We start from the raw sequence: 21,418 nt of genomic DNA, 5'->3' as shown, positions 1-21,418 counted from the left end.
CCCAGAAGCAACCTCTTTTGAGTGATACCCCACCTGACGCACGAGACGTAACTAGAGATCTTATACAAACTTAACCAAAGTGATTTATTAAACCAAAAGGTCGGAGAAGTTCCTCAAAGTGCTCAAAAATTGTAACTGAAGAAATTATATTTGCCTTTAAATAAAAATTGATGTTGAATACACAATATATTTTAAATAATCCTGGTCCTCCTATGTCAATTCAACGATCCCCATAATTATTTATTATTGGAACGATTTCAAGTAAAAGAGAAAGACCTGTGAAATTTTCCCCATTTAAATGGCAAACCTACTTGAAATTCAGAGGAATGAAATAACCTTTTCTTTTTTAACTGCATCAATTGTTAAGTGTGTACAATTCTTTTAGTAATCACTTTTGGACATATATCCTAGGAACTTTTTGCCCTTTTGATTTGAGTTTCATAAATCAAGTTGGTGCAGTTTTTGTCAGAAAAATCAAATAAGGAAATTTACCCCTGAGCCTTCAAAACTGCATGTTACAAACATTTTTTTATTTTTCAGCGATATTTGTAAAAATTCACCTATCTGAATAATTTTTCAACCTGCAAATTCCGAGTAAGTCACTTATTTCCGGTTAAGTAACACTGAATTAATTGCAGAATTATTTTTGCTGGGTTTTGTTTTGCGAAAATAAAATTAAAATGACAGTGTTATCAAGAAAAAACAACTAATGGAATGTAATTTATATAACACAAAAGGTGATCAGGTTAGGTTACGTTAGGTTCTTTTGCATGATAATACCATGATTTTGATTTCTGGGGGTTATAATAGCATTCCAACAGTAAGTACTATTCAATAGAGAACCATGTAAACTTAAACAATAGTATATTATGTGATATGTAAATAATAAAAGGACATAAAAGTAAGTATAACAAAAACACTGGTATGCAAGGGAAGAAAAAGTAGGGAAAGAGCGAAAATAAAGATAGGAGATGAATGATTAGAAGAAGTGGTTGATTTTAGGCATCTAGAAAATCAGATAAGTCAGGACGGAAGGATTAGTAGGGATATGAAGCAGAGAATAGCGCAGGGTCGAGTCGCCCTTAATAAAAAGAAGTCACTTCCATGCTCGCGAACGATAAATTTAGAAATCAAAAAAGACTGTTAAAGGTGTACGATTGGAGCGTGGCGTTGTACGGGTGCGAAACATGGACGGTAGGCGCGGCAGAGAGGTATTAGAAAGAATAGTAGAACAGAGGACTCTACGGAAATCAATAAAAAAAATAGGCGAGAAAGGTTGGTAGCATACCTTCTCAGGCATGGAGGTCTGGTCGGAGACATATTAGAGACAGAAACAGGAATAAAGAGGAGTAGAGGTAGACCTATATTAAATTGCTGTTCGCAAATAGTTAAGGATGTCGGTTGTTCTAGTTTTAGGGAAATGCGAAGATTAGTTCAGGATAGGTAGGAGTGGAGGTGCGTGTCAAACCAGTCTTAGGACTGACGACCTTATGATGATGATGATGATGATGTCTTCGCACTTTTACAATGAACAAACATCAAAATATCACTGGAATGTTGATTTAAATAATTAATACTTTTTGTTTCTGTAAGAAACATATAATCAACACACTATTGAAAACAACAACTCAGAATGAAGTTGCAAATTGATCTACAAAAGTTTCTATTGAATCTAATGAAAAAACAAAGCTTTACAACATATCGATAATAAGAAACCCAGGAGTGTTTATTTGATGAAAATATATTATGAGTACCATATCGTACAGTTAAGTAGGTAACAAACATTTGCTAAAAAGATATTAATATTTACGTAGCTCACGCAAAATTCGAAGTGCTCCTTTAATTAATTTAACATGCTTATGAAATATAGATAATTGGATATTGATGTCATAATAAAAGATTGAATTTAAGATTAATCACAATTAAATTGTTATCTGTGCACTACAATGTATTAAAAAGAGATAAAAATTTTTTGCTTGTTTATATTTCTATGTTGAGTATTATTTTGAAAAATCTCGATATTTGTATATCAAGTCCGGAGAAAAAGCCCTAATTGGTTGGCAGAACGGAAACAAAAATAATAATACAAATTTGTCCTACGTGATGTCAACTGAGATCATTACATAAATGAATTGAGAGGGAGTCCTTAAATAGAGATCAATGGGTCGTCTTTCTATTCCTTGGCTAGTATTTACGCCAGGGGTTGTCAAAGTTGACCAAACTTCTTCTTTAATTATAAGTATATACATAAGTCTAAATTCTACTTAATTTCAGCATTCAAAATTCTAGTATCACATACATTTTGATATAATTACTCTTTGATTGCAACTTTTACATTTCAAGTGCTATTGAAATTTTTTTTTCATATCCCTATTAAGCCCTTTTCTGCAATAATTTCAAAAGGACTTTACATTTCATTTCAGTGATTTTTCTTGAATTGATTGAATTCTGTCGTGAGCAGTACCTAAGATATTAATATATAATAAGAAAATTATGTTTTGTTAAAAACATGAACTATTATTGTTATATATTCATCTCATTAAACTGTTGGTTATAATGTCATTGACTTATGAACTTAGATAACACACTTCATAAAATTTTTCGCATCATTTAACATGACACTTCAGTAGTTGAGGAAAACATTGATTTTTTACTATGAACAACTAGTTTAGAGAAATCTAATTCTATTCTGCATTTTCCTCAAAGAAAACGCGAAATGCATTTTTTTTTTGAATATTTTTTTAAAAGATAAAATCGAATATTATTTATAGGTACTCAACGAACCTAATGTAATACCCTCTATCTAGACTATGGCTACAGGAAAATTTTTAAAAACATCAAACGTGATTTTCTCTAAAAACATTTGCAGGACTGCGTCTCTAAAACGAGGGGGTTTTTCAACAATTATCTCAACCCTTCCTAGAATAACTAATTTAAAATTTTTCGTACATTTAATACCCCATCTAGGTACATATATATAATATATATATTGACCAAAGTTGCATTTAGCACTTGATCGTCAATTTTTATCAATGTTTAGAATATAATATCAATGAAGTAACTAACCGATAAATTGTTTCCTTTATCATAGCCGTTGAAAAGTCAGTTCATATTATGTAAGAAGTTTTGATAATTATTAAAAATAATACCTACTATAATATTGACGTTTACTTACTTACTTACTTACTTATTGCTCAATGGTGCTCTTATCTCTTATAGATCTTAAAAATAATTAGAACAGCTGTCCTTAAAATTTTGTTTTTCAAGGTAAATTGAACCAAGAAACATCACATCCATTAAATTTTATTTTACGCACTATATTTTTATAATTCTCTAAATTAAGTAAAATTTTGTACATTGTAAATATTATACCTAATATAAGTAGGTGGTACAGAATTTAAGGTGTAGTGACTTTTTGAATTACTCATGACATTAATTCTCCATGACTTTACTGGTTTTCTTTCAAGGACGGTATAAAACAGAATTGCATAATTTTAAACTCGACTTTTCCTGCAATTTTGTTATTACTGAATTATTCACAAAAAGCAAGTATGATAAAAACTATATCGTCTGTCAGACGTATAGTACATGTGACCATCACATGATATACTCAACTAACAAATACTAATGAAAGAAATTGAGGTTCAAACCTTTTTGGAAATGATTTTTCTAACAAAACATCTATCAATCAAAATGAGGTATGTGGCGCCCTCAAGAAATCTCTACGTAAGGACCTCTTTAATGAGTTTCAGGACATACAGTACGTAAAAAGTTATTTTTGAAAACAAACAGAAAATATGCATGAAATAATTTTTAGCTTTATTAAAACAGCGTATTTATTGACAGTTTTAGAAATAGTTAAATTTCGTTTATTTACTTCTTTTGTGTATTTTATGTCATTGGTAATTTTTAACATCTCCACCAATTCAAATTTGATGTGCAAAAATAACTTATATTTAATATTCTTTATGAAAACCCTTCCGAAAATATTTTCTGCGTTCGCCCCTAAGCGGTGCTACATCCCTACCAGGCGTATGAAGATTTATGCTGATTTAAGAAACGAAAGCCCAACTTAACCTTCCACGTAAGAAATCGCATTTAGACATTGTTTATTAGGATAGTATTTTAAGAACCACACGAAGAAAGTGGTAAAACCGTTACTAATGAACAGTAAATGCGATTGCTTACGCCGAAAGGAATGTTACACTTTCGTCTCTGAAATCAGAAAAAAAACATCGTACTCGCAGTGGGATATGGTAATAAAGTAATTTAAGATTCATTAGTTTTACCTATGATTATAATTAACTTGCGCTGTGCCCCTACTCCCCTAAAAGTTGACGCCCTTAACTATAGTGGCTAAGTTGCTACCTCAAAGGCGACATCCCATGAAAATGGTCTATTTACAGAAAAAAATATGTACTGCAGTTACATTCCAATATAATTAATCTTTATTTTACTCGGAAATTGGACGTTATTGGTACCTCCTCGTCATTACTTCTTTAAGTATTTTTCTTATTAGTCCAACGTCTCTAACAGCCCCTAGACATTACTTATTTATTATGTAACAAACCGGGTGGTATAGATTAATGTTAGTATGTAATTTTATTACCCAGAAAATGACTAATGTCTGGCGCTGTATCGATTTAGAACATTCTTTATCAGACATGAGATAAATACGACCTTTCGAATGTTTAAATCATTACTGATAAAGAGATAGACAGATGAAGACTTACGCTTTACCTTGTTACGTACTTTAAATGTACAGAATTCGTAATTTTCTGTAACAAAATCTCTAGCAAAAAATATGCACATCATCATCATCATCATCATAAGATCGTCAGTCCTAAGACTGGTTGGACACGTACCTCCACTCTTTCCTATCCTGAGGTAATCTTCCCATTTCCCTAAAACTATAACAGCCTACATCCTTAACTATTTGCGAACAGTAATCTAATCTAGGTCTACCTCTACCCCTCCTAACTCCTGTTTCTGTCGCTAATATGTCTCTGACTAGACCTTCATGCCTGAAAAGGTGTCCTACCAACGTATCTCGCCTATTTTTTATTGACTTTCATAGAGTCCTCTGTTCTTCTAATGCACAACATGCTATTAAATTAATGATTTCTGAAAATCTCCCTTATTAGTTGTAATTGAAAGAGGTGTAGTTTAACATGTTTGTACTGTTCCTTAATTACACTTAATGGAATTATGGTTGGGAAATTTTATTGCCCACTACACAATTTATTAAATCCAAGCATCTATCTACAGCACTGCTCAGGCAATACTGTTTGTATATTTAATAAGAAAATTATGTCTAGATTTAGCTGTAATAAGGCACTATACAGACGATTTATTATATCTTTTTAAACTCGCAAAAAGTATCATAGTAACACTAACATTATAGGTATGTCGAAAAAAAATTAACGAGATTTGGTATTCCGTAAGTAACTGAAACTCTAATCAGTTTATTAAACAGTAAGTAAGTAAATCACCTTGTAAACAGTGCAGGTAATTTATTTAAAAAATTAACGCTAGCATCTAAAACAGAGTAACATAAATTTTCCGTTTTAATGATCTTAATTACTCTGAAATGGTTGTACTATTACATTATCATTTGGGATTCATAAATCGTATCTAACTTCCCCAAATTAATCACCCAATAAACAAAAGAAGGAGCGTTGTCGCTAAAAAAATTAATATTTATGCTACAGTGTAAATTTGCATTATTAATATCTAATTCTAATTAATCATTTAAAACTAAATTAAGTATTGGTGTATTTCCAGCGTTTTCACAACAAAGGGTTATAAACTGTCTATAAACATCATTCGTCTTCGTCATTGTTTAACATCAGAATTTTTTTTATGTTCACATGTACGTCTTTTAAAACTACGTCTACTCTGTCCTATATATACATTTCATTACATAAACTGCAGTAAAATTGTAAGCCCCTGACGCACCTGACCGATTTCCCTTATCTGTTTCGTTTTTATTGCTTTTAATGTTTACTTAAAATATTTGTAGAATAAAATGCAATTATTATTATATAAACATGGTTTATTAATTGTATAAACTGCAAGCTTACTTAATAAATCATCAATAATCCTAACATAATAGCTGCTGCAAGTATCCGAATGTTTAAGAATATTTAATTCTCTATTAATCTAAAGTATATGTATTGGGATATTAATTAATCTACATGGCATAGATACTAAAGAAATCAGTACCCTTATATCTCCCTTTATTTTTCAAAATTTCCTCGCAATTCGATCTTTTTTCTTGTGTTGCGACTTGAAACCGTCATTTTGTCCAAATTCGAATCTGAAGAAGTCAAAACTAAAAGCTCATTAAAGACTAACTTTGGGCCATGTTAAAAAAATTTTGGATCACAACATCTTACTTAGAGAGTGACCTTTCTTAACAAGGGTTTTAATATTATATCAAGACAGGACACCCTTCCACAGCATTTGGGTACATCTTATTAAGCAGCTTTTAGGCAAAACTTCGGACTAATTAAACCCTATGCAATGCAATTAATAGAATGCATCAATTCAAAGAAATACTCGCAATAATAAGTAATATCAAGCACATTATTTAGATATAAATACTATAACAGTTAGAAATTCGTGATTTTCTGTCATAAGATTCTCCTTGATTCCAATTTGAGGTCTAAGGCTAAACTAGAAGTGCCCTATGGATTTGATAAAATCAGTGAGATGTTCTTTAGTCAGATAGGAGGATAACGGAGTGAGCTTTTAATAAAGGTTCCAAAAATTATCGATATGGAAACTGGTTCGATTTGTATTTAGACAAAGTGAGGGCACCAAGTCACAATACATTTTTTTTTCTTCAACTGAAATGCAACTTTACATAAAAGTTTTTCCCACCCGGGGATATTCCTTCATAGATTATTAAATGTGGCGAAATTGAATCTATCAATTTGATTTCTTTTTCTTCGGGGTGGGGGTGGGTGGGATCGAAAGACGAGGTGTCCCCCACCACATAAAAAGTTATGGGGGTTAGATGGGGGGGTAGGGGGGATCGAAAGAGGGTGGTCACCTGAGTAAAACCCCATAAAAAATTTGCGACGGTCTCACCCCATAAGGAGTTATGGAGGTTGAAAGTTGATTATTTTAACAATTTTCATACACTATAATTCAAATAAAATTCAATAAAAAAAATATTTTCAAGCGGGTGGAGGTGGGGGATAAAAAGAGGTTGGTCACTGAACAAAACCCAATAACCTAACCTAACCTGCCCTATTGATAAAGCTATGTATTTAAATAATGTTTTATATAACTTTCTCAATATTTTTATGTATTTTTCCATTAGTTTTACCTTTGAATATTGTTTAAGAATGACTATATAAATATTTACATGCCTAGAAATGTATAAAAATTGGCATATTTATTAACTTTGAACCCCCATAACTTTTTATGGGGGTGAGACCGCCACGAACTTTTTATGGTACAGTGGTGGAAGAGACCTCCTATTTCGATCCCCCCATCCCCACCACCCGAAGGGGGTGGGGGCTATCATCTAGACCTTTACCACAAATTTTCCTGACATGACTTTAAAATTCACATTGAATTTTTATTTTTTTGTTATTTAGAGGACTCTTTTATTGCAAAAATGACTGACTGAAGATAAAAAAAAATCACTACAGTTGACCAGAGAGCAAAGAACCTCTTGTCGATATTAGTGTCGGATTTACCCTCGTGGACTATTAATGACGTGTCGTGATGAAAAAAATGACTGTGTGGCAAGGTGACCGAGTCCAAGTAATAAAATCGAGCGCCCGTCATCGTCAGTGGTCCGGATTGCGATCTAACAATTGACTAATTTGTTTAACCGCAACAAAACACACGAACAAACTACGTGGAAGACAATCCGTTCAATTGGCACCACTGCAACCGACGACAACATTGCCGTACACAATGATCGCGACGATAATGATGATGATGAAGATTGTTCGGCTGCCGAGCCGCATGACGTCACGCAGCTTCCGTTGCAGTGCAAAGGGTAAGCACTGAAAACTTCGTTTTATTTTTCGTATCTTATGTAGGATAGAACAATAGAACAAAAGAAAAGGAACCAGACTTAAGAAATTCTGATAAAACTAAAGTATTTAACAAGAAAAATAAATACTTACTTTCTCATTTTTGATTTGATTGATGAAAGAAATTTAATTTGAAATGAAATGTATGTACGGGTATATTGAAATTTCAACTAAAGACAGAAGTAGTATTAAACTGAAAAAAATCAAATTCCAAAATTCAATATAAATATGGAAATTTAATATAAAAATCATTTAATAATAAACTATTTTAATTAAAAATATGTTTAAGACAATAAGAAAGAAATTATTTATGGATTAACTGCGTGGTTTTTGCTAAAAAGGGATAAATACATTTGAGTATTATTGTAACAAGTACTATATGTACCTATAGGATTTTATACTTATTGAATTAATTTAAATTTATCTCAACTTTTAATTTTGTTACAGCGTTCAAACTGGTGTGCATTCTGACTGTGATAAACCTTCCCACTTCGGAGGGTTACAATTTTAGGGAAACGAATCTTCCCTGCCCGGGTCCGGCTGATAAAGGACCCTGTAATAGGTCCCTTTATAAATGGGCCTACGATGCCGAGAAACAAGGCTGTGTCATGTTTATATGGGGTGGATGTGGCGGAAATGACAAAAACCGATTCGATTCCGAACTTATATGTTTACGTTCTTGTACTGGGAAAAAGCGTAAGTTGTTTTTAATGGCATTAATAAATAAATAATAAGAAACCTTATGGAATATGATATTGTAAAAAAATTAAAGTACGGTGTGGAGAAACATCATGGTTAAAATATACTAAGTAATGTGTACCATTGAGAATGGTACCATCCCATCCGTCCTAATAAGGATGGGATACAGTAGTAAAATATAAACAGTTTTAGATATTTTTACATTTACAAAGTATACTACACAAAAAAATCCGAAAAATTCAACTTCCGACACTAAACATTTTTCAAATTTATAAATTAATTCGCACTGATGAGATCCAAAAAGATCAAAATCGCGATCCGCGTCTGGCAGTTTCGACAGAATACAGACCACTTCGAATTATTTTATTCAATAGTGGGTAAAAATTAAAAATGAATTTTCACATTAATATTTGATTTAATAACCGCTATTAATTGACAAAGTGTTTCATCTAGTATCATTTTAATGAAATTTTGTTACAGTGTCAACATCCGAAAAGTATACTACAACGGCGTTACCTTTAGAAGATCGGGGATCTCGTTTGACATTTCTGGAAACAGGTCGACAAAATACTTTCATGTTTGCTCAATCAAATACATTCATTCAAATTGATGGAGATGTAATACAAACGTTTCAACTACGGTAAGAATTTCGTTATTATTCAAGACGAGAATAATTAATAAGGCTTTTTGAATTCAAATTTGTTATTGTCAGAAGGTAAAATCACATAAGATTTTAATTTTAATGAGCATATAGATCTAAGTAATCTAATTTTAACCCTCTTCTCCAATAGTATTTAAGTAAAAAGAAGAACAGTAACTCCTATCGGCCTGCAGGGGTACCCTTAAATACTATTTTAGTGGGGGTCCAGGGGGCGCCAAAGTTAGCGGATATTAATTTAGTTGACTTACTAATTCATGACCGATTTTAATGATTTAGAAGTCAACTCCAGTAGTTTCTAAGTTGCTAAAAGTCGAAAAAAATCATGTTTTTTAGTGAGAAATATTGAAATTATATCAAAATGTACATAATATATCTAAATGGTTTACGACCATTTATAAAGAAAATAATTTAATAACAAAAAACAAAAACTTTACTAAATTAAACGTTAATTATTAACTCGGTGCTACTTCGTTTTATAATTACCTCTTTATAAAATTAAAAACTAAGATTTTTCGAATTTTGGATACTTTAAAATATACGTTTCGAAAACAAGAGTNAGGTGCACCCGCCCTGGTAATTTTTATAATAGTCTTAGATGTTCCATCTTAAATGACACATTGGCATTAGGGTAATTTTTCTGCTTTGTAAGTAATTACTAAAGTTACATGTAATTTCCTGAAGAAGCCGGAACACATTGTTAAGTTAGAATCAATAAAATTAATGAAAATTACATTAATTACCTGGTTTGAATATTAATACAGCAACAGTTTATTTCATTTCAATAAAATATATGGGAAATGCATAATTGCATTTTGTCTTTGTGACTTGCACATTGAAAACTAATTGTTTGAGCAACTCAGTAAAGTTGTTATCCAATTAATAATTTTTAAATAATCAAAACAAGGGATTTAAAAATCATTATACGCAAAAATGTTTGCTAATTATCTCTAAGTCCTAAAACGATCTTTTGATTTGTATAGTAGTCCGATGTAAAGTCTATTCTGATTAAGTTAGCCTTTGATATCCGCGGGGTAGCAACAGATTTTTGACCTGAATCCTTTTTTGTGGGATTAGGTGGATGAAGTAATAGTAAAATATATTATGCTTTTACAGACTTTGTAGACAAATTTCGTTCCGATTTCGAACAAGACTACCCCATGGACTTCTAGTATACCACAACGTGAAAGTACCATCGGGTATACCTCTACATCCCTACGCCCTGTACATTATAGTCCAACAAGGACAGCTCAAAGTAGTTCACGTTTATGGAAAGCACTCTACTGCATTAACTGTAGGACGTGGATTAAATAGGGACGAATGGCATTCTGTTACAGTATGTGCCTATACTTATCTATTTTAACAAACACAAATTTAATTAAGAGTATATAAATAATTCTAAGTGGTCTGTATTCTGTCGAAACTGCCAGACGCGGATCGCGATTTCGATCTTTTGGATCTCATCAGCGCATCGCAGACAGCTCCGACAGAATTCGATTATGGTAACGTGCCTATCACGTAGTGGTTAGCTACGCCGGGATTCGTTTCAGCAAGTAGATATCTATATGTTTAAATGGACCTTGTTGGAGCATACGTAATCCTAAAATATAGCATCGTACTACAGATGGCGTTTACCGCGCCATTTGTAGTATTTTCTTAATTAAGAGTGTCCCACGTTTATGTTAAACTCGCAGATATCGAAGATTATATACAGAAAAGAAATTCATTATGGAAATACTTATACTGACATTAATAAAAATAACCTGTGCCCATAAAATTCTCTCCATTTCAATCAGTACCAAACTATTATGAATTAAAGAATATCAAATAAAATTGTAAACGAAAAGACTACCTAGTATAAACAATTTAGTTGATCATTCATTATAGTCAAAGTAATTATAAAAGATATGACTTACATTGATTAGTTGTTCCTTTCCATTCCTTTGACCTTTGAGTGAGTACTTGATTACATGACCATAGCTGCAACAAAAACAGTTTAAAATTAGTGATGCTAAAAAGCTACAAATTACAATTTTTTATTATTATTAAATAAGTTTTTATGCACGAAATTAATTGTATTTCAAAGTTACAATTAAGATATAATAAAATTGACATTGATTTTAAAAATTTTAAATAAAAATACGTAGACGTAATAATAGTAGTAGGGAATCATATCCAAAAACACTTCCAGTCATTTATTAACAATAAGACTTATCCTTCCGGGGTCGGTAATTGGACCGCACTCCTAGACTATTGACTTGTACGAACTAGATTGAGCTAGTTATAAATACTTAAAATTCTCATGCATTGTTTTCGTTAAGATAATTGTTATTAATATCATCTATGATTACACGTTAAAACCCTTTTTGGGAACAAGTTTGATTAGAAATTGAAGTTTTTAATGATTCCTTATCATTTGAAGAAAGTTTAGATACAATCAGTTGCTAAATATTTATTGATTTGAAAGTTAAATTCTATTCTTTTTTCATAAAACTTAATTATTTGTTTAAAAACAAGAATGTACTTTTTAAGGTTCGAATTGATGTGCATGGCGCTCGTCTCACGGCGATTGTAGATGATTTAAAAGAAGAAATGGACCTGCAAGGATTACATAAGGAAAACAATTACGGCGTCTCTTCTAATTTAACATCTGTAGTTTTAATTGGAGGTATTGCTCTATCTAATTTGTTTATTTAATATCTCTTATAAAGTATTCTCCTGATTTTCTAAAGATTTCTTTTATATAAAAGTGTTGTTCTTTTCAAAGTTTAATCGAAATTTCACCATTATTTTTCTGTGATATAAACATCCCTAAATTGCTCCAATTTTTCAAAACACCCTTAATTAGTTTTCAGTAACCACGTACATGATTTTTGATTATTAATGTTAGGCTCGCTAATTGTAGTTTGAATCTAAGGCAAATTGGAATTTATTTGCTTCTGATAACAATAAAAAATAAAACTCAATCGATGAATATTGTCTTTTTTGTAATAGGTCTCAGTTCCGAAGAGCGTTTACACGGTGTCAAGTACATAATTGAATCGTTTGTTGGGTGCATCAAAGACGTTGTTCTATCAGCGGGAAAATCGGCGTCCGACATGCTACCGATCACCCCTTTGGTGGCAACGAAACACGAAAACGTTCAGGAGGGATGCATCAACAAGTGCGACACTTACGAAAATCTCTGCTTTCAAGGGTCGCGCTGTGTCAACCACTACAACACTCTCACGTGCGATTGTTTCGGAACTAATTACGAGGGGGAATTCTGCGACATTTACAGTACGTAATGAGCAGAGATCCAATAATAAAATCCTTGACGAGGGTCCTATACTAAATCAAATGTTGTTAAATATCTACACATATGCCAATTTATAAAAAATTGCCGAATTCAAAGTCACACAACTCGTTGATTTCTAATCATTTATATCATGTAACTGCACTTTTCCTAATTTCAAGTTTTTTTATTTCCTTAATAAGTATTTCCTACCCAAGCAGCATTTTTAGTCGTATTGACGTTAATGACAAAAATGTGCAAAATTGCTTAAAAATTCTGAAAAACACTTTTTTTTAATACATCTACAAGTTATATGTCTTCAATTTTGTTCAATTCGCCTTTTTTCTGCGAAATTTTGAAAAAATATTTATTTTAGTACAGAGCAAATTGATATATAGAAGTATTTTTTTGAAGTAATTAGAACTTTACAGTAATTTTGAAACAAAAAAAAAACAAAAATTATTACACAGTTCCGTAACTTTGAAGGAATTTTTAAAGTCGCAAAAATGTACTTTTATGTAATAAAAACTTTAAAGGGATGAAGAACTAACATAACTAAGTAATTGCGAATATAACTTTAAAGTTAGCGTGATTTTAGAGTAATTTTGCACAGTAACAATTCCGTTCTACATACTTCAGAAGTTACATTATTTAGTGATAAATGCTATGTAATTACTCAAACCATCTAAATAAAAGTAATAAAAATTAATAAGTCCGTTTAAGTCATAATTACGTAATAACTACTTATTCAAAGTTCCCATCTAAGTTACCGCAACATTGATGCTGCTTAGGTAATCACTTTGCATACGAAACTTTGCTTCACTAAAATGGCGTTTTCATCATCATAAACATTTTTATCTTGTAGCTGCAACTGTTCTGACTCTCCGAGGATCCTCATATGTCTCCTACAGAGTCTACGATTGGAAAGACAGGGTCCATTCCGCGATCAATCGACTTTCGATGATGTTCAAAACAAACTTTGACGATTCTGCATTATTCTACGCGAGCGGGGGTGAACAAGGAATTGACCACTACATAGCTGCGTCGATATACAACAACTCACTTTATATAAATATGGATTTTGGGGACGGACCCCTGAACGCAATCCTGGGACAAAACGCCAATCTCAGAGAGTGGAACAACCTCACAATCTTTCACGAATATGATCAAGTTCATTTGTCCCTCAACGACGAAAAAGTAACGCTAAATATAACCGGAAACACTCTGCTTTACATCGATCCAGAGATTTATATCGGTGGGGGACCTGAACTGCAAAAACGGATCGGGTTACTTTCAGGAAACAACTTTGCAGGTTTGGGATTCTTTTTAAGCTAGTGATTACAACTAATAATTTATCTTAATGTACTTACAGGCTGTATCAAATATGTTTTTTACAACGATATCTCTATCATTTACGAACTGAAAAAAATGAATCCCAAAGTGCATTACATTGGGATCCTACGTCCCGAATTCTATGAAGCAGATGTTGACGTCATTCCCATTACATATCCCTTTTCTTCCTCCTACATTTGGTGGCCAAATAATCAGACTGACCAACTTACCCTTGCTTTTGACTACAAGAGTAGCAGTAATTTGAGCGTTCTCGCGTCAAGCGAAGCCAAAACAGGCTTCTACTGGGAAATAAGGGTAGTGAATGACGAAGTTCGCTTCGAACTGGCTGATTCGAACAAAAACTCGACACATTTGATAAGCGTGAAGAAGACCAGAGGCATTTGGCACTCTTTAGAACTGATTTACGAACATGGAAACGTCACCCTGAAGCTAGATAACAGAGAAAAGCAGGAGAGACTAAGCGAGCTTAAATTTTCAGTGGGCGATAAGGTTAAGTTAGGAAGTGGGTCAAGGAATAACGCAGGATTAGTTGGATGTATGAGAAACATTGTGGTGAATAGTGCCAGAATAGATCCGAGATTCATTCTTCAAACTGAGAGGGTTGTTGGAGAAGTTACCATAGACGATTGCCAATTTGTGGATCCCTGCAGAAGGCCAAACACTTGTGAGCATAATGGAAAGTGTTCCGTCAAAGAAGACCGACTCATTTGCGATTGTACTGGAACTGGTTATATCGGAAAGAATTGCCATTTCGCGAAATATAGAAAAACGTGCGAAGAACTAGCCCTTTTAGGTATGCATCAATTCTAAATTGAATCTTAACTATCCTGTTCTATGTTTTGTCTTCAGGATATACGAAACCCGACGTTTATTTGATAGACATCGATGGAAATGGTAGGTTTCCACCGGCCCACGTACGATGCGAATTTCAAAGTCTGGAAGATTCCACCAAAACCATCGTAGAGCACAATCTTCCCAGTCAAATCGATGTTAGATCACCGTCCGAAAAAGATTTTAGTTTTACCATAAAATACAGAGAATTCACACCTGATATGCTTCAAGAACTCGTCTCTCATTCGTTAAATTGCAGTCAGTACATCAAATACGATTGTTTCAAAGCTCCCTTGGACCTACACTCGTCGACGTGGTTTATAAGTTCTGCAAATCTTACAATAGATTACATTGGAAACGTTAAAAGGTAAATTCCTTGTTTCTTTCTTGACGGCATTGTAGACATAGGTGTTCTTTACCGTAGGGGAACTTGCCCATGTTCTTTAAATAGAAGTTGCGAAGATCCCTCTCAGTGGTGCAACTGTGACGCGGAAGATGACAAATGGAACTCTGATGATGGGTATTACATTGCAGGAAACAGTTTGGGTATAACACAGATGATCTTTTTGCAACAGCCTGACCTTCCAGAAGATGCTCTCGGACGTGTTACTTTAGGACCACTGGAATGTGTTGAAACAAGTACGTTTTCGAATTTCAACGGAAGCCAAACCAATTCCATGAGAATAATTGTTTTCCCCTTTCAGATACACAAAGATATGTTGTCACATTCACTACAAGTCAATCGTACATAGAAGTACCGGGGTGGAGAAAAGGCGATTTAGCATTTTCATTCAGAACAACCGGCAAAAAGGCGATTCTCTTATATCAGCCTCCGATAAGACCCAAATATCCCAGTTTTATGGTTGCTCTTACAAGTGGTAAGTAAGTGTAGAGTATTAAAATTTGTTAAGTGATATTGACTTTGAATGTTTCGCAGATTATCAACTGACGTTTAATTTTACGTTGAATACCGGTGTAGCGAAAGAACTTGTCATAGTCTCCAACAGACGATTAAATGGGGGAGAGTGGCACAAACTTTGGATAGACTATAATAAATATCATGTCAGATTTATGATTAACGAAGACTATCAAATGGTCGATCTGAAACCAGAAGAAGAATTTGGACCATTTGAAGGATCAATGTTCATTGGAGGAGCGCCATAGTAAGGCAAAATACTTCACTGGTGAAATAAATTTTCATAAACAATTTTTTATAGTGATTTGTTGCACCCAAAATCATCAGTTCATCAAGGTCTAATAGGATGTTTTAGAGGCTTGGTCGTCAATGAAGAGATTCTAGACATTTATAGTTACATGAGCGTTCATCTGAGCGAAATAATCAAGGATTGTAAACCATCGTGTGTCCCAAATCCTTGTCAAAATGGGGCCCAATGTAAAGAACTGTGGAGCACCTTCGAATGCATATGTCCAAATCCTTGGGCCTACACTGGGAAATTTTGTGAAAATAGTACGTAGAGAATGAGTAAAGTCAACTTCAATGTTGGAGATGTATTTTACGAACCCAATATCAAAACCATACTAACACAAAAGCAAGAATGTGAAAATATCAATTTTTTATGATAAAGAGCAAATATACAAGAACAATATCAAATGTGAAAGACTAATAGCTATGACCAAAACCAATCTTGTATTTGTTTTTGAACGCACAACTTGTGAATAAACTTGTACAATTTTTTCTTAAAGTGGCTATCAACTATTAACTTTCTCAAGCTGAAACATTAACAGTAGCCACATATTTTTGATAATCGATATCATATATTGTCAATAAAGTACAAAATAATTATCTTTTCCAGATATAAATACCAACGCTCTTATGTTCACTCAATCGGAATCATACGTAAAAAGAAATTATCTAGCAACAGATGAATCTGAAGAAAAAGAAGCATTGAAAAACATATTCCAAGGACAACTATTACTCAATTTGAGAACGTACGACCAAAGGGCTTTAATATTATACGCCAACGATCACCTTAACAATTTCGTGCAGATTCATATAGACAATGGGATCGAAGTAATTTATCTATTCAACTACGGAAATGAAATATTCAACATAAGCGTGGATCATCCCGATTTAAACACAAGTAGATCAGTACAACTTGCTGTAGAACGATATGAAAACTATACAACCCTCCATGTCAACGAAAAAAACAAAACGATCCCCATTGGGGTGCTTCTCCTGGAAGAATATTCTAGTAAACCATGGGCCAATCCAGAAAATGGTACATTAAAACGTAAACGTTATTAATTTTTCTAAAAATTTAGGTTCCTTTTTGTTTATAGAGGTCCTGGCACCCCAAAGACCGCCCGCTCCACCCACAGAATATTTCCAAATTAATATCGGTGGCTTCGAACCAGAAAGTTTAATCAAAATTTCTGACTATTCTCCGGTGTTGCCCGGATATATTGGATGCATGAGGGGACTTTCAGTGGGAGAAGTTTTAATAGATTTGCCATCTAAAGCTAAGAATATTAAATCAGGTATCTAAATGCGAACTTTTTTATCATTACTTTCATGTTCTATCTATTTATCGATATCCTTAATTTTCTCAATTTTTTGACATGTAGATTTCAAAATGGCTAGGCAAGTAACAATTTATCAGTTGTTTTTGAGAATTTTGTAATTAAAATTTACTGAAAACTAACATAAACGTTATAACTTATTGCAATTACGTTTTCGTTAATTTTTTCTATTTTAAAATGCATCTGATAATTAAATGGTATTCACATAAATTTTGTAAAAGAAAAACACTGAGATTAACAATTCAAACATTCTATTTTATCAGTTTTGGCAAACAACATGATGAGTTTTAACCTTCTTCTTTACACCATCTGCTTTGTATCAAAACATATAAAATATTATCAATAACTAGGTGTTATCGAGCATTGCAACATGAAGTGTGACGAAATGCCATGCAAAAATCAAGGTCTGTGCATTGAAGATTTTCAAAAACAGGATCACACCTGCAACTGTGAACATACGAGTTATTATGGCGAATTTTGTTCGGACGAAAAAGGTGCAGACTTTAGCGGGGAGTCGATTTTATGGAGAGAGTACGTACTAAATGGGTCAGTAGATCATGTCAAAATTCAATTAGCTTTTTCGAGCATGGATAACCGACAAAAGAATACCGTCCTCTTACTTCTTCAAACAGAGAATAGGTAAAGGAAAAATTTCTTTTCGATTTATTTGATGGTTAGCGTATAACGTTAATTAGTATTGAAAAAAAATTCAAAGATTTTAAAAAAATCAATAATTCCAGCCGAAGCTACTACCTACTGGTCGGTCTAAGCCCAGAAGGTTTTCTAATCGTCCAGGAAGACAGAGAAGGTGCCGTTTTTAGTACAACTATTCAAAATAAAAGTTTCATCAATGGTGCTCGTCACTCAGTATACTATCGACGAGACCACAACGTTTCGGAACTTTTGGTTGACAAAGAGGAGATACCAATGGACCAAATACCTGCACAGACGTTTACTAATGTACCAGAAATGGGCGCAAACGAGGTCCAAATAGGTGGCCATAACACTACCGATCCTAGATTTGCTATTTACAAGGGTTACAGCGGTTGCTTATCAAGTAAATATGAACCGTCAAGTCTTTTCTATTCTTTGTCCTACTCTAATCAATCTTTAAATTTAATTTTTAAAGATACTTTGAATTTTTTCCTCATTAATTTGAGGTTATATATAGTGGGTAAAATTAATTCACTAATACGTTTAATTTTCAGACATTTTTATTGAGGTTAACGAACATGTAATGAAACCTCTTGAAGAGTACATGCTTTTCACGAAAACAGGGGCTGAAAAGGTAAACGTTTCAAACTCACACGGGGTCAGAAGTGCCCAGTGCAGTTCTAATTTTGACATACCCCATAAAATACCGGAAGAAACGTTTTTCCTAAATATTAGCCAGGTAAATGAACAATATTACAATTATATCTTTAATACGTCTAAGTACACCAGATACGTCTTTTGTAGGGTAAAGACAAAACTTGGGTTGAAGATGCACCACAAAGAATACTTTATAAAGCCAGGTATAAAACCACATCTGTACAAGAAGATAAAACCGGAAATATAATAGTGATAGCCTTATCAGTATTCTTTGTGGTCGTGATGATTTGCGTATCGTATGAATTGTACCGTACAGATAAGAACTACAGGAGAAGAAAAGAGTTAGAAACGGACGCTGCCATTCTTTGGCACAAAGAACAAGCAACTAAACTTCAGGAACAAGTAAATATTCTTATACTAATGAAATAGCAGACAGGTACCTACCAAAAATTTAAACTTTCTCAAAAATCTCTAAAGACGAAAATTTTGAGAAGTTTACAAAGTATTTGGACCAAAATTATGTACAAAATTTACAAAATCTGATGGTCACAATACTGAATTGAAGAGGAATTGAATTTAATGATTTTCATTTTCAGGCAGCGGATGTTAAAGCACCTCCTGCTAGTAAACCAGTTCAAAATGGAAAAGTTGTAAACGAAGTTCCTTCTGAAGAAAAAGCAAACGGAAATGGTGTCCAAATACAAATTCCTAAAGATCAAGACTTTACAGTTAACGAACCTTTACCCCTTATTACCCCAACAAAAGTAAAGGAGAAAAGAATAAGTTTCAGAGGTTTGTTGAAAAAAATAATACCAATTTGTTTACTACCTTTTTTCACATAACATATGTTAATTTTCTAAAAAGTACCAAAATTGTAATAATTTTTTTTTAATTTTTGTAAACACCTGAATTTAGATAGCGCCAGTGAACTAGAATGGGACACTCCAGAAGAAAGACCTGTTCTTTGTACAATGATTGAAGACGAAGAGGAAGAGGACGATGAAGAGGAAGAAGAAGAAAAAAGTAGCACAGACAAGAACGACAACGATGATGTGAGTAATTTAAGACAATTGGCTCCGTTAAGTAGCATCAGTGAAGTAACGCTCTCTAACGCTAAATTCTCGTATGATCATAATCTGATGCATGGGAGTAATAATGTAGAGCATGATTTAATGCAATTTTAGGCAATGACACCATCATCATTATTTTTAGTATTTACAATGCATGAATAGCTTTAAGAACAACTGCATGTCATCACAGCTTTAATTACCTACGTACAAAAAATAAATAAAGTACTTATTTTATAACATTATGCGTGTTATTTTGTTGTTTTCGATTTAATAATAATAAATCCTAACATGGATCCCTTACAATAATTATAATAATAACAAGACTACGTCAAAAAATGTGTAATGACCGACAACCAATCATACGACAACAAATGCAAAATAATAATGGCCGACAACCTCAACAATGTGTCAACAATTAAAAAATATAATGGCCGACAACGGCAACAAATTAAAACTATAATGGCCGATAGTCGCAACAATATGTCAACAATTAAAAAGTATAATGGCCGACAACATTTGACAACAGCCCTAATAAATAACAAGTGCAACTAGAAGGCATAACAATTCAGAAAGAATTTGTTTATAAAAGAATCGGATTTCCTTGGCTACCTCTTTATTGATCTTTGATATGATTAGGAATTGAAAGGTTGTGTGCACTTAAATCTACTCTTTAAATATCAGACAATATAAGGTGTCAAGGAATCATCTGTTTTCACAAAATCAGGAATAAATCGTGTTACTGAAAGATCATTTCAGTTTCACGATCAGGTGAAAGCAAATTTTAAAACTTCCTTTTTAATCAAATAAAGCAAAACAGTTTGTACCTTTAGCTTACAGCTTTGCATGTATCCACCAGAAATAATAATACCTACCCACATAACTTAACATTAATTACGATTTCTGCATAGTAAAATATTATAAGAAATACCTACTTTATAAATATTTTAAAAGTTATTTACATAAAGAAGAGTTTATGTAAAATTATTGTCCAAAGCAAAAATTAATACGTCACGAAATTTTAAAAAAAAATTTATTCAACAAAAAGAGACTAACTATTCAGTTAGAAGTAGTTTAAATTTTTAGTAGCAAGATATAAAATTAAACAATTTTTTTGTTAAAAAGAAGTTGTATTAGACAAAATATTTTTTGTGGAATTTAATGAGGTATTAATTCTTTTTGTTCTTCAATATTTAATTAAGAAGTTCGAAAACAATTTTCTGCATGAAAATATTTAAAAAGCTCATGCCAATTTAACTGGACATTCCCAGGTGAAAAACGAATTGCAACAACAACCTCTAGTTATTCATATAAAGGACTCATCTCCACCTAGCAGCCCAAATGCTACACCACTACCTTTTAAAATGGAAGAATTGGGACCATCAGAACAAATGACCTGTACATCGTACGCTTAATTACGACATTAACCTTTACTAACTGATGAGTTCTTAAATAAATTGTATTTCCACATGTGATCTACTTATTTCCACTAAATTTAATTTTATATTTTTTAAACTCATACCATTCGAGGAAGTGTTACAAAACATATTATCTATCAAATTGTAATACTTCCTCCTCCTTTAGAATTTTTATTTTACTACATTTATTTTCATCATATCAACCCCTA

At 32.7% G+C, this 21,418-nt stretch overlaps 2 protein-coding genes across 2 annotated transcripts in view; one reads left to right on the top strand and one right to left on the bottom strand.

The window, feature by feature from the left end:
* Positions 1 to 21,261, top strand: part of LOC108732459 (contactin-associated protein like 5-1) — a 25,920-nt gene extending 4,659 nt beyond the window's left edge. Inside the window, exons 2-23 of the mRNA XM_018463288.1 lie at positions 7,611 to 8,020; positions 8,505 to 8,753; positions 9,237 to 9,396; positions 10,531 to 10,750; positions 11,947 to 12,082; positions 12,409 to 12,693; positions 13,554 to 14,000; positions 14,061 to 14,834; positions 14,891 to 15,239; positions 15,297 to 15,511; positions 15,577 to 15,750; positions 15,810 to 16,035; positions 16,090 to 16,340; positions 16,687 to 17,112; positions 17,174 to 17,371; positions 17,764 to 18,052; positions 18,154 to 18,470; positions 18,622 to 18,806; positions 18,872 to 19,126; positions 19,321 to 19,516; positions 19,640 to 19,776; positions 21,063 to 21,261. Coding sequence (XP_018318790.1) covers positions 7,936 to 8,020; positions 8,505 to 8,753; positions 9,237 to 9,396; positions 10,531 to 10,750; positions 11,947 to 12,082; positions 12,409 to 12,693; positions 13,554 to 14,000; positions 14,061 to 14,834; positions 14,891 to 15,239; positions 15,297 to 15,511; positions 15,577 to 15,750; positions 15,810 to 16,035; positions 16,090 to 16,340; positions 16,687 to 17,112; positions 17,174 to 17,371; positions 17,764 to 18,052; positions 18,154 to 18,470; positions 18,622 to 18,806; positions 18,872 to 19,126; positions 19,321 to 19,516; positions 19,640 to 19,776; positions 21,063 to 21,206 — 5,718 coding nt within the window. The 5' untranslated portion in view covers positions 7,611 to 7,935 and the 3' untranslated portion in view covers positions 21,207 to 21,261. The remainder of the gene's footprint in view (positions 1 to 7,610; positions 8,021 to 8,504; positions 8,754 to 9,236; positions 9,397 to 10,530; positions 10,751 to 11,946; positions 12,083 to 12,408; positions 12,694 to 13,553; positions 14,001 to 14,060; positions 14,835 to 14,890; positions 15,240 to 15,296; positions 15,512 to 15,576; positions 15,751 to 15,809; positions 16,036 to 16,089; positions 16,341 to 16,686; positions 17,113 to 17,173; positions 17,372 to 17,763; positions 18,053 to 18,153; positions 18,471 to 18,621; positions 18,807 to 18,871; positions 19,127 to 19,320; positions 19,517 to 19,639; positions 19,777 to 21,062) is intronic.
* LOC108732460 overlaps positions 1 to 21,418 on the bottom strand; it is a 45,263-nt gene that overhangs the window by 20,423 nt on the left and 3,422 nt on the right. The window contains exon 3 of the mRNA XM_025981024.1: positions 11,331 to 11,394. The gene's annotated coding sequence lies outside the window, so the exon portion shown is untranslated. The remainder of the gene's footprint in view (positions 1 to 11,330; positions 11,395 to 21,418) is intronic.

This window comes from Agrilus planipennis, unplaced genomic scaffold, assembly GCF_000699045.2.
Source record: "Agrilus planipennis isolate EAB-ADULT unplaced genomic scaffold, Apla_2.0 scaffold10, whole genome shotgun sequence".
NCBI lineage: Eukaryota > Metazoa > Arthropoda > Insecta > Coleoptera > Buprestidae > Agrilus > Agrilus planipennis.
The sequence above is the reverse complement of the archived record's forward strand: the minus strand, read 5'-3'. Positions and strand labels throughout refer to the sequence as shown.